Consider the following 14,508-nt stretch of genomic DNA (forward strand, 5'->3'; position numbering starts at 1 on the left):
TGTGGTTTCTACGTCAGTAAAGGCGGTAACAAAGGGGAACGCGGATATGACGCCATTGACAGGCGACTGCACAACCCGGTGTCACTGTTTAGAATTTTCTCACGATTTACAAGTAGTTGGAAACATTTGATATAAGTACTCAGCTGAACAAAATATGTAACAATAGCTTAGTGGTTTTTGGATATTTTACTGCAAAATTATTACAAACTGCACCTTTAAATGCGTTATACATTTACGTGTATGCATTTGGCAGACATTTTTATTCAAAGTGACGCATTCAATGTCCATATTTTATCTTTGTCCATTCCCTGGAATTATGACATTTTTAGCACCATGTTCTACCAGTCGTGGAACCCGGAGATTTACACATTTTCCTTCATCTTTCTGCTTGACATGTTGTGTTTTTATTAGTTTGATTAAGGCGATGAAAATAACGGCTACATGGCATCTTTGATTGAACATGATAGTGAGATTTAAATTGCAAGTTATTTTGGAAATGAGACGTGAGGTGGCTGCTTGCACAGCAGTTTTTGAGACTACATTCAGGTAATGGTGTCATTGTCAATATGCTGGTATCTTAATTCAGGTTTCACAAGATGAAAATGCTCACAAGATCATATATGATGCTATCTGGAGAAGTGAAATACCACATAAAATGTGGCCTTGATCAGATAAAAAAAAGCCAACAGGATGGTCAGGACATCAGTCTTGTCACCCTGAAAGTGTTCATTTTGCAATAATGGCCTACAATAAACAATTACTCGGCTGCCTACTAAAAACATAAATTTATGGACATGAAATATAGATTTTAATTTATTATTAGGGATGCACTGAAATGAAAATTCCATTGCAAAATGGTTTAAAGAAAAAAAACATCCATGCAAGCAATTCTGACTGACAACCATTACAGTTCACGTCACTCCTCCAAACTTCGCCCACTAAAGCTGACTGTTCTCTCAGAAGGTGCACTAGTGGCAGGGATGCACAGAACATACTTTGACAAGTTGACAAGTTGTTTAGTACAGGGAACTGTGTGCACGCGACCACTGTATGATGTCAAAGGATGTCGCGAGAGGCGGGGCTACTGTCAGACTGCCCGCTCCAGTTCAAGTACACAAGTTACCGACCGGTAAAGACGCTTTCATTCAGAAATTTACTCCGGTGCTGTGTCTGTCTCTGACACTTAAATGCTCCACACACTACCGACACGTTTGCTGAATTAATAAAGCGCGCGCATCGCTCTGTCTGCGCTGGTTGCTGCTTGATCATATCACACGTCACACGTTTGCTTTTTTCGGTTGACGAACATTCGGTGCATCTCTATTTATCATCTTGCTTGTAGAGAAACTTGAAGTACCTGCTATCAAAAACACAGAAAATGCAATAAACAATCAGCATGACAAAGACAGCACCAATATTACTATGTAAATATACATGTTATTTTTAATATCTAACACATTTTCTTATTGATGTTTTCTTTTTATTATCGTGCTCCAGGTGACCTTTTTTAAGGTTTTATAAACTTTATAGGCATATTTGTGTTGAAGTGAATAATGAAACCCTCCGAGACCAGTCAGTTGCAAGACGGTGAAACCACAGAAATAAAACTGACATGACAGTAAAACAATCTCACAGCAATTTGTAACTATTTTATGTGAAGGTTCAATTGTATGAATTTGTATAATCTCGTTTGTATATTCTTGTACGATTTGCTTCTTTAGGTTTAGTGTTGAGGATTCATTATTGTTTTTCCCAATAATTGTATATTTTTTGTGATTCACATTATACACATTTATTTGAATTAGGGCAATTTGATGCAAATGTCAAGCTTAAAATGAAAATATCTGTTTTTTTCACCATACTGATAGGTCAGATGTCAATATTTGGTGGTTTAAATACCCACGTGAAATCTCCATTAAAGTTTTTAAAGCACTTCTTTGTTTTTAAAACATAGTTTTCCATAGTCTGGTAAATGAATTGTCACATTCATAATGGTCTATATTCCTCATAATGGGTACATAAATATTAAAAAAAGGAACTATTTTGTTGTCTATGAAAAGCCATTCCTTCTTCCTTTGTTGGATATTCCATAACATCCATAACACATGAATTTTTCTCTTTTTAAAATGGAAAACTCATGTATAGACTGTTTTTTTCTGATGTCTGGACTCCATCATTATGGGTTTAATAAAGTATAAACGGATGATTCAAAATACCGGTAATCAAGGGTGTAACTTTGGTTTTTAGAAGTGGGGGGGACACAAAATGGGGGAAAATGTTTTTAATTTTGTTCCTATCACAAATTCAAAATACCTATGTTTTGCGTTGTTTTTGATTGTTTAAATTGATTAAACCATGAAACCAAAAGGTGTTTTTATCGTGTAGCAAAATTTGATGTTCATGAAGGGGAAAAATGCGAGTATTGACTGAGAAACGGAGGAAAACATGGCTTGTAAACCTGAATCTGCGGTCGGAATGAGACGAGCCTGATGACTTTCTAAAATGCTTAACAAGGTTTAATGAACCTAAACAACGACCAGGAAAGCCCACGTTTCTGTCAAGCCTTGTCATAAACACTAACTGCTGTTAAAAGAACGAATCCTTATTGAACGAAATCACGCGTTATGCGTTTCTTCCCCATAGAAGTCCATTATAAGGAAATAACTTTACATGGCCTACCGAAACAATGACCACGTAAAAACTAATTTCTATTAAATTCTAATCAAAACCAAATGATTGAAAACAATCTTTCAGTGATCTATTTTTAGAGTGTGCACGCGATGTGCGCATCGACACAGGCAGACTCTCTGTTTCCTGCTCAGTCCTAGTACTTCTCCATTGCGATGACGGCGTGTGGTTAAAAAATCAATACAAACAAGTTTAAAAGTGAGGGGGACACGAACAGGATTTTGAAAAGTGAGGGGGACATGTCCCCCCTGTCCCCAATGGAAATTACGCCCCTGCCGGTAATACATGCATTCTCTGAGAATTTAAATTTCAAGTTTTGACTGAAAATGTCACATCCATAATAATGGAGTTACCCATTAGCTGCCTCATAAAATAGTTACCAATTCCTGTGAGATCAATTTGGAAAGGAGCACTGTTTGTTGCCATAGACAGGGGCCAAATATACAGTTTAGCAGTCATTACACAAAAGTGATTGACCGTACAAACTCATAATTAAATCAGAATCAAGTACTACACAACCAGTGTATAATAATTACACTTAAGCACAGCTTTGATTTTTATTGTTGTGCAGTATGGTTTTTCCATAAGCTGATTTGAGTGCATGTGGGTTGTAATTCATTTCTATCTCATAACCAGAAATCACCTATCTGATGTCTGATGTACTGTATCACTGTCCTCAGCAGGAGCCTGCAATTTTACTTTGTGTCAGAGGTGGTACACCAACGGCCTCTCCTGTAGATTTCATTTTCAGCTCTCTTCAGAGACTCTCGGTCCCTAGTGATGAACGCTGGCCGTGGGTGAAGGCCATTGTGCCCCAGTGTCAGACTGCAAGTTCTCATGATAGAGTGTGATGGCATCAGACTAACACTGGGTCCCTGTGCCAGCAAATCCTACTCTGTACTTCCCAAGACTCCTAATAGGAAATATCTAAATTACACTTGCTAATGGAGTGCAGAGATGACAATTCTTTTTTTCTTAAATTTTCTATCAGGGACATCTTGCCTATTTGAAATGAAAGGCTTTCTCTCATTAACTATTTAAAAGGAAAAGGGAACATTCGCATATGCATACCCACTCAGCCCATTTCTTCTGATTTTACTGTGCGTTTCCGGTCTTTTAATAAATACTGGAGATCATTAATACCTAATTTTTCACGCCCTAGTTCAAAACACAATAGATGAAGGAAATCAATAATGTAGTAATCAACTGCAAACTTAAAGGGATAGTTCACCCAAAAATAAAAATTCTGTCATCATTTTCTCACCTCCGAGTTGTTCCAAATCTGTATAAATGTCTTTGTTCTCATGAAAACAGAGAAAGCTATTTAAAAGAATCTTTGTTATGAAACAGTAGGCCACCATTGACTAGGGAAAATGACAGTTCCCCAGAACTGTTTGCTTTCCTACATTCTTCAAAATATCTTATTTTGTGTTCAACAGAACAAAGACATTTATAAAGCTATTTTTCCTACTATGGTAGTCAGTGGTGGCCAAGAACTGTTTGGTTAGAAGCATTTTTCCAAATATCTTTCTCTTTGTTCATCAGAACATAGAAGTTTAAACAGATTTGAAATAATATGAGGGTGAGTAAAAGAAGACAGCATTTTCATTTTTGGATGAACTGCTCCTTTAATATGTGTTTTATATTCTTTAAGCTTGTGTTTGCTTATTTATTTATGAAAGCAGTGGCTTTACATTTTAATGTGACTGTATTGTGTTTTATTTGTTATTTTTTGGGGGGAAGGCTCGCGAGCGAACACAATTCCTAACTTTTGAATAACCCTACTGTCATAACACAACTTTTTTCTGAAGGGTTTGAACCGCGTTCCTGTATGCAAACAAAAAACTTCAGCAAGTGTGTAGCTTCTTACTTAAGTCTTATTTTATATACTCGTTCTGTATAGCTTACAGATATTTCCATATTACAGAGTTGACAACTTGAAGAATGCATCATACAGCAACTTTTTTCTTTTGGTAGCTGATTTCAGAATACAACAATGCTAATTCTAATTGCTAATGCTATGCTAACTCACATGAATTCATATGACGTGAATCTTGAAGCCCCTCCCTAACCCCACCCCTAAACATTACTTGACATAAGTCGATCATACTAAAATGTAATTCACAAAAATTAGCCACCTTGTAAGATAGTTACGAATTCCTGAGATATTGTGTTGCATATTCTCACTTGAATCATCTTGCGCGCAGTGCCATTATATACGCTGTGTTTTTCTTCTGGGATGAAGATTGAACGCATCTTCCCACATTCTCTCCTAGCCATCAATCCTGACAGGCACGAAGCCATGATTAGTATCAGACGCTGTATAAAACTACCTCGCCATGTTGAAAAACTTGCCTAATTTTGCCTCACGAGACTGGTGGATATTATGTTTTTTTTTTGCTAGTGTTTTTTTGGTGGCTGCGTGTTGAAATAATTGATTTGACCTACTTTAACATTTCTCATTAGTCATCTGCAGGTTTATCAGGCGCGGTGCATTTAATTATGGCGGGAAAGCAAATTAATCGTCTGTAGGCTCCGGTCCCTCTCATGGGGAGGGGCATTTCCCTTAACCGCTGTCAAGACTATTAACACAATAACCAAAAAGCAATTAGATTGACTTTTAGAAATGGCAGTCAATTACACTGACTGGAATTAGAGTGTTGAGTGTCCAATAAAGGATCTTTCAGCAAATAACAACAAGCATCTCACCCCCCATCCTTAAACGGCCCAGAATGAACTAAAAAACCAAAAAGCACTAGTGGGGGAACTGTGTCTACCTCATGACTTTTTTAATGACACAACAGAGACACGGTGAATGAATCACGGGTTATTAAGGCCACTAAAGGTTACAGGAATATAATTTGAATCTCAATTACGGACGATTCGAGCTTGGGTCTTATTTGTACTATGGTGTTTTCAGAATTTCACCATTAATGAACCCCAACAAACACTGGTTGTGTTGTCAGTGCAGGCGACATTTTCAGGTCACGATACTTATGGCTTTGATGATAATGTGGATAATGAGGAATGCTTTATATTTTACAAATAGGGATACTTTTTAAGATTCATAGTAAAGATCTGTACAAATCTGAAGTGAAGAGAAATTATGGGTAGTTTTGTCTGGTTTTGTTTTCAGTGTTTTGAAAGATATCTGCTGTGGTTAGACATCCCAAAGGAAAAAGTTTAGAAATGCACCGATTGCAATTTTCTTTGCAAATTCCGGTTTTATTACAAGTGAAACCTGCCGATTCCAATTTTTGCCGATTCCGATTTTCTATCCACAAAATATAATTGACAGTATACTGTATATAAAACCATATTAACTTTTCTTCAATACACATTTTTTTTATTTTCATTGAACAAATGATTGAACATTACAATTTCCCTAAATGCAGTTCTCCAAGCTGCATTAAATAACAGAATCTTCTCTTTCCCAAACAACTCTTAAATTGAATAAGTCTGTGACTGAAAAGAAGTACAAATAATAAAATATAACTAAACATGTCACTTAATTTACTTTTTTCATTTTTGTACTCATCTCACAAAAGTCTAAGATAACAATAAAATACTTCAACTTTATTCTCGTCTGTTTCCGTTTATGAAACTAACATTGCTTTATTTCATTTTTTCTGAAATGTAAAATAAATTGTCTTTATCTTGTGTCTGTAGGATTAAAAGAAGTGGGTTGATTTTGCTGCAACTTCAATAAAAAAGTTAAAAAATCTTATGAGTGAATTCTACTCTAAAGATGTATATGTATTTGCAGTTTTTTGTGTTAGTAAAGAACTCAATCAGATATACATCACATATATTGGTTGATTTATTCATTTTTTTATATTTTGAATTTTTAAAAACAAGTAGAAGTCGTGTTGAATGTCATTTTACCTAGGTGAAATGACCAGTTTTAACGTAAGACAAGGAATCAGGTTGAATGGAATTTACGTTTGTTTTACACAGAGTGAAGGACTTCAACATGAGTTTAGCATGTGTCAGAGTTTAGCATGATGCTAATAGCATCACTGTTAGCATACATACCCCATGTAGACAGAGCAGCGAGAGATGAACTACAGTGTGTACAGTACATGGTGCGTGTGCAGTGACCGGATATGAGAGATGCGCGTCAGTCAGCAGAGACTCGCGGTCCGGTGGACCCACATGCGAGTATAAACGAGCCGTGAAAGACATGCTGTGCGCGCGCACGTTTACATGTTTACTTGCGGCTTTGAGTGTACTGACGGCTGTGACGTTTTTGCCCGCATCACGGGAAACAGAAGATCGGCTTGGAATCGGCAGGACGTGAGACTGACCGGCCGGTCACCGGTCGGACCGATCATACGAAAAACCAGCCGATTCCGATCTCTTGCCGGTCAATCGGTGCACCTCTAAAAAAGTCTTGGTTTTGTTTGATGTGCTTTATTTTAGATGCTACTCAAAGATATAGAAATTATCAATTTTACTCAGATTGCCAAATTGTAAATCCGAAGGTGAATGAATAACAAAGTTATTGGCTTTGAAAAAAGGGAGTCGACTCTGAATCACGCAAACGAGTCGTCCCTAATCCGATTCACCAACCGCCACGGATTTACGTCACTACATATAGTCCCCGCCTACGTTTTGCTAGGACTGCCCAAACACTGTAGCTAGTGAGCCTCATTCGCGGTAGACCAATCACAGCAGACTAGACCATCTGACCAATCAGATCAGACTAGGCTAGCGGAAAGGAGGGGATTAGACAGATGAATCGCGGAACGCATCATTTGAGAGTCAGTCAATAAGTAAGGTAAGAATAACTACCTATTGTTACGAAATAATAGTGTTTTTACACCTTCTATGTACATAAACTTGTTGTTGGACACTCCATAAACCAAAGTAGGACCTTAAAAATCCCTAGTTATGTACTCTTTAAATATGTTAGTTTTTTGCTCATGTTTTTGCTTTATTTATCGCATAAATTGGCTTAATGATGAAGAACAGAATCAGGATTCTCAAAATAAAGTTCTTGTAAGATTACAAGCTGAATCAGACTGGGTTATTTCAACCCCAGTGCTAAAGAAAGGGATTTCTTGATCAAACACCGCCATCTTTCCATCCCCTTATGATCTATTGTAAGACGGCTTTACCATCAGACTATAAAAAGGAACTCCAACAGTAGTGAAATCTCTTTGTTGTTGTGGATGTTGCACAGTATTTGCATTTTAGCAGCGTCGCTCAGCCAACCCTTGCCAAATGTATATCTGTGTTGATGATGTGAGACTCAGCATCACCACCAGCCAAACAAACATCTCTGACCCCTTCCTCATTAATCTTGTTTTATCGCTTCCTGTTAGACGCGTGGCATTACTGTTATCAGGCTTTACTCATTTATTGATACTTGTTCTAATTTCCAACGTCTGCTTTTTTATAGAAGGGCCTAATCGCACACCCAATGCCCTTTCTTTGATGTGAGAGAAACCAGCTGGTGATAAAAGCAGTTGTTCGCGACATATTTGGATTGAACTGCGTCAAGGATTTTGTTTTCACAAAGTGGATGCGACGGGAAAATAGTGAAGTATAAGGATGAAATGGTAACAATTGCCGTGAAAAACAAAAAAATACAGGGAAAGATTAACCCTTAACTTTTAGTTTTAAGGTCACTACTTCAAAGAGAAAAGCAGAACGTTGTAATCTGACAGTGACCGTGTTTTTGACCGTTACTTATTTTATAATTTTTTTGTTGTATAATCTCTCTCAAGTCAGATTGAGGTCAGATGAAGGTGCTCAAATGTGTAAGATTAAGGATTGTGAGCAAAGTTCTCTATGGTTATTCTTTAAAACCCACTCTGCGTTTGCCCTCTCCAAGATTTTCTGTGTTAGTATGCAATTTCACGTCCGGGCTTCAGATTGACTGCATCCTGTACTTAGTAAAGATTGTTGATGGAATGATACGCTGCTGTTATCTCAAGCTGTCTCGCAGGAAGTGACTGGTGCATGATGGGAAAATAGACGGAGATTAGTTTGATCAACACTCTCATTAAGTCTGTGTATATTTTTTTATTCTATCTTCATCACATCAGCAGGGACTTCGTTTCCATATGTCTATCAATGCATATAGTGTACATTTACTCCCACAAATGTATTCAAGGGTGGGCTTTAATATCCTGCATGTCTTTATTCATATCTTTAAAAGATGTGTGCACATACTTTTTTTTAAAAATCCACCTTTCCTGAATCATATTGGATTATTTGAATAATCATGAGGTTCTTAATGAAAGCAGATGTCAGTTCATATTTCCTATATATAGCTGTTGAACAAGATAAGAGGCCGCCAATTATTATTAATTTTTTTGGCATTTAGTGCGTATAGGTGTAACGCTATGCATTACTTTCAAACGTGTACTTATTCAAACAGTTCAGTTCATACCATATTTTTGATGTATTATAACACTAGGGAATGTTTTTATATATATTAAATTGTAAATAGAGTATGTAAAGTGACTTGTACTTGTGATACTTGACTGTTGTGCATTTTATTTTCATCGCCCAACTCGAAACATGTTTTTCTCAAAATTCCGCTTCTGAAAAACACAGCGATCAGCTAACTTCGGATAACCACAAATTTCATTACATACAAGGTATGAACAAAATAAAAACAGTTTTGGAAAGGACTTGAACCCAGCTTCCATATGGTATCAACATCTGTAATATGTCAAATTTCACCATGTGTTGGGTTTTCCCAGATTGCATCACATATGTATATTAAATCTTAAAAATGAAACTTCTTTCATTATTTTACTTACCTTCAGGTTGTTGTATACATTAGTTCTGATGAACACAAAAAAGATATTTGAAAGAATGTTTGTAACCAAACTTTTAGGGGTCACCATTGACTACCATAGTAAGAAAAACTACCACTATGGTAGTCAGTGGTGCCCCAAAACGATTCGATTTCCTACATTCTTCAAAATATCTTCATTTGTGATCACAGAACAAAGAAATGTATACAGTTTGAAACAAATTAAGGGCGAGTAAATGATGACAGAATGTTCATTTTTGGGTGAAGTATCCCTTTAATGATAACCTACACCAGCACCTCAGGCAGTCCTTACAATCTCATTTTTTTCCCAATTCTGGGGCAGTTTTTTATCTTTATAGGCAATTAAACTTGTCCGACGCCCCAAAACAAATACATTTTTGCAGCATGCAACATAAATAAACGAAAAATAAGGTCCAATTTTATTATGTGTATTTCTGGCTGGCACAGAATAATCCTACACACAACAAGTTTTTCATTTGGCTCCACAGGACTATAACAAACCGTAGCATGGACCAATTTAATGGTGGCCCAGTGTGAGAAACCTCACACGCACCAGCGCTATATAAGTGCATGTATTATTAATGCTGTCAGCCGTGACTGTGGTCGACAGAAATCAAGGTTGAGCGGCACATTGGAGGTAATGCGAGTCCAGTCAACTCTTGCTGACAGTAGTGGCGTGTGAGTTAGTGGGATGTGTAGACTGTTGGCAGAGCACAGATAAGACTCAGCGCTGAAATGGCGGGCGGCTGTGTGCGGGTGAGGTGATAATGTTCAGGACTGTTGACTTGTACTGGGTAGATTTATTCCTGGCTTTATGGGAAACTTTTTTAGCTGAGCACCACCTCCTCCGCTCCATCGTTACCCCGGCAGATATGCGCCCTATGGAGCCTTTGCGTGCATATCTCCGCTGTGCCGATGATGCGGTCAACCCTCTATCAGCCGGTCGGTGTTAACTCCAGTCCCGTGCTGTCTAATCCACCAATCGCTGCACCTGAAATCAATCTCTCCCTCTCCATTTCTATACATATGCGGATTTACTTCTCTCTTGGGAGAGAACCTAACAGCTGTTCCGCTGAACGGCGGCCAGGTCCGGGGTTGATTTGTGTTCTTATTGCTTTGCTGGTTTCCGTTGGCCCGTGGTGCCTCAGGCGACGTTCGCAGTGCGAGAAGGTGCTGATTTTAATTGCGTTTTCAATTGCCGAAAGATTTCTTCCTGCTGCTTATAAGTTTAACATTTCAGCCGTCACAGGCTGCTTTACTGAAACTAGATTACACGGGAGGCTACAGTACTGCAGCATTTAAGAAAGCACACGTTTTTTGGTGTGAACAAGAAACTCAGATTTGATTGTTTTACCCCATTTTAAAGGGACAGTTCACCCAAAAATGACAATTCTGTCATCATTTGCTCATCTCATTTGTAACCAAACAGTTCTGGGGCACTATTGACTTCCATATTAAGAAAAGAAAAACTACTATGGTAGTCAATGGGGCCCAAGAAGTGTTTAATGTCTTCCATTTGTTGGTCAAACAGGAAGTATAACTCTGAGCTTATGCTATTGGTTTGGCCGCAGGTTGAAATGTTAGACCTCATCTCATTGGGAAGTTACAGATATGAATGGCTTTGGTACAGTAGTTATTTATGTACATTTACAATTTATTATGTGTACTTGTAAATTACATTTACATTTTATGTACACAAATACAATTGACACTGTATTTTCAAAACTGAGAAAAATGAAATACTGTGGTCGTGTTTGCGTATTGTTCATCATGTGTCATTTTCCCATCCTTCTTTTAAAAATATGAAGGCCTGTGTTGTATTTTTTCGTTTGAATTCTTTTTCTAACGCTTGTTACATTTTGTTCTCTCTTCCACAGCATTAATCATTCAGACGAATAGCGACGGTCCGCCTCCAGCCACACAGAACAAGTCTATGGCTGATGTAGAGGAACTGGCTTCCAACTACGAGCGTAAACTCATCGAAGTGAGTAATTTCTGTCGTTTCCCCTGCAAATTCTAACCTCAGCCTTATAATAAACCAACCTAAAATCATTTTTTTACTGATGTCAGTGGTGAATAATAATGACTTTAATATCGGCTCAGTTTTCTTGCAGCATTTGGTTTGTTGCTTTTATGAAGGTGACGCATATAGCTTGTTTAGAGCATCACGTAATACACTCGAGGTTCATTTTGAAAATGACACTAATTTGAAAAAGGTCTTTCATTGCCATAAATGCGTGATGAGTCCAACAGAGCAACATCTACAGAACTGCCTGGACAATTGATAATGAATGCTTATGAATAATTCATACATTCATAAAGTTCTTTATTTCTGGAAATGATTTCTAAAGCTACTTGTGTGCAGCGTCCTTTAACTTATATGTTTCAGGCTCATTTCAATTTCGGTATTTATGGGCTCATTTTCTTAGTTTTAAAGGTTCAGTGTGTAATTTTTGGAGGATTTATTGACAGAAATGCAATATAATATACATAACTATGTCTTCAGAGGTATTTATAGGCCCTACATAATGAAGCGCATGTTTTTATTACCTTAGAATGAGCTACTTCTGTCTACGTACACCGCTGGTCCCCTTGCATGGAATTCACCATGTTGTTTCTACAGTATTCCTGAACGGACAAACTGCTCTACAGAGCGCGTTTTGTAAATACTTTATCTCCTTCGGCAAAGAAGCAAAAACGTGACAACATCTCAGTACTGTGTCAGCTGCCATAGTGCTTTCGAAAGGGAGGGGTGGAGTGAGCCGTTGGTTGCAATTCACAACCTCACCACTAGATGGCGCTAAATTTCATACACCTTTAACAGTTAAATAGAGAGCAGTGTTTAATTTTGGTTTTGGTTGGCACACAGACATCCCTCTCATCTCCTGCTCGGCTATGCAAAACACTTGCGATTTTTCTCTGTTGACAAATACAGGATATTTATTTTGCTTTCTACAACAGCAGCAGTGAATATGAACCAAATGGAAGATTTATTACATTCGTGGTGTATTTATGAAACTAAATTCATATTTTCAAAGCCGTGCTGCTTTGCAAACTAAAATCAATGGCATCTCAGTCGTGAGTTATGATATAAAGACCAGTGTTTATGTCTATAAATCTAGTCAAATAATTGACTTCACTATACTTCTATACCGCCACAACAGTCCGAGGAGTCTTTGTACGAAAAGCTTTTCTAGTATGTTTCACATCTGCCAGAAACACAGTAAATGTGTCGTCTTAAATGTATGAGACGATTGAAGAGTTCATCATTCCTATGAAACGGCACCAGAGGATCTCTCTGCCACCCACACGCTTTCACTCTCGCCCTGCTTCCATATTATCACTATGGGATATTCTGCCTCTATCTCAGTGGCTGTGCAACACTGCCACACACCAGTAAATGACCCAGTGGGACTTTAGGCTTGGAGCGTGTTCAGACTGCATGTTTTGCTTTGATCTCTGCTGGACAGGGGAAACATTGGAATGGATTGTGTCTGGAGATCTGCGTCCAGAATGTTGCTGCAAACTGAAGGTGCTGAATGATATAAACTTTTACTGCATATTTATTTTAGTCAAGTATTTTATGACTTTTAAAATGGCTCTTTGTAGAAGCTGGGTAAATATTGGACGGAACACACTGCTGGGTTAAAATGACCCAGTGCTGGGTTGTCTTAACCAACCATGAGTGGAAACAAATGATATACATGAACAACAACATACAATTAAACAAGTGACCAGAAATTGTTGTTGTTTTGTGATAGTACATCCACCGATTCTGCAGTTCTGTAAATGCAGCATCCAAACCTACGATTACTGCAATTTTTCTCTGGTACAAGGGGCAGGATTTCATTAACTTTATTCTCCCTCTTCCTGTCTCAATGACTGTGATTAATAACGTGAAGCCCACCTCTTGGAGATATTTTAAAGTCTGGAGAACCGGTCTGTTCAGAAGAGATCTGCTTGAAATCGCTCTTTGATGCGAGTTTTCATTAAAGGGGTCATATGGCGGAAGTACAAATGCACAAATGAAAGTGTGGGAACAAAAGATGCATTCTATCTAAAAGCGAATGCTCAACCAGACTTGCCTGAAACGCCTCGTGTAACCACACCCCGGCGAATCTACGTAACTTCGTAACATGATTTGACTAAGACCGCCCAAATCTACACGTAGTTAAGGTGGGCGTAATTGTAAATCTCATTGTATCGCCTGTCAGTACAATTGCTTTGGAACCTGATGTTCCGAATATGGTAAGAGGCGTTACATTTCCGTGAAATGCTTGCAGTATTTGACCAATCACTACGCACTGGTGAACTGGCCAATCATAGCACACCTCGCTTTTCAGAGCGATGAGCTTTGTAAAAAATCAACGAGTTTCAGAGAGGCGGGGCAAAGAGGAGATACAAACATGCACCGTATGTGGAAAATACAACGTTTTTTAAACTTTAAATGGTGTATACACATTACGTTACATCTAAAACAAACAATAATATTCGTTTTAGCCGTGCAATAGGACTCCTTTAAAGATGTGGTGAATGATCAGCACAGGGGTTTGCGTGTTAACTGCTTCCCCAGTCTTCAATCTTCACACCCACTCTGTTTATTAGACCAGATCTCATTGTTTTCAGTGCGGCGGTAGAGGAAGACTGTTTTTGCTCCAGTCTGGTGGTTTGTGTGATTCCAACACTGTGAATGTGAAGCGGTGTCACTTCAGACTGTCTGAAAATGTTCATTCACATTTACATACAGTAGTGTTCACACCCCGTGGCACAAGTTTGACTTTAAGTAAGCTGTCTTTAAAGGTGGGCTGTTTAGGAAAAATGATATCTCAATATTTTTTAGCTTTTTGATGATTCGCCATGCAGGGCCTTCTGTACTTATATTTTTGGTTGATAGTGCAAGCTTTGAATCAGAGTTCTCAATTGATTGAAATGTACAATTTAAAGTGGTTGAGGGAATGAATGTGAATTGCGAACTCATATAATTTTTTTCTTCTTTTGAAGTTTACATCAGATCTTATTACTCTCAT

At 37.9% G+C, this 14,508-nt stretch overlaps 1 protein-coding gene across 1 annotated transcript in view; it reads left to right on the forward strand.

Annotated features, from left to right (window-relative positions):
* The window catches only part of snx29 (sorting nexin 29), a 103,880-nt gene that overhangs the window by 36,608 nt on the left and 52,764 nt on the right, over nt 1-14,508 (forward strand). Inside the window, exon 15 of the mRNA XM_057357802.1 lies at nt 11,359-11,465. Coding sequence (XP_057213785.1) covers nt 11,359-11,465 — 107 coding nt within the window. The remainder of the gene's footprint in view (nt 1-11,358; nt 11,466-14,508) is intronic.

This window comes from Triplophysa rosa, linkage group LG18 (assembly GCF_024868665.1).
Source record: "Triplophysa rosa linkage group LG18, Trosa_1v2, whole genome shotgun sequence".
Taxonomy (NCBI): Eukaryota; Metazoa; Chordata; class Actinopteri; order Cypriniformes; family Nemacheilidae; genus Triplophysa; species Triplophysa rosa.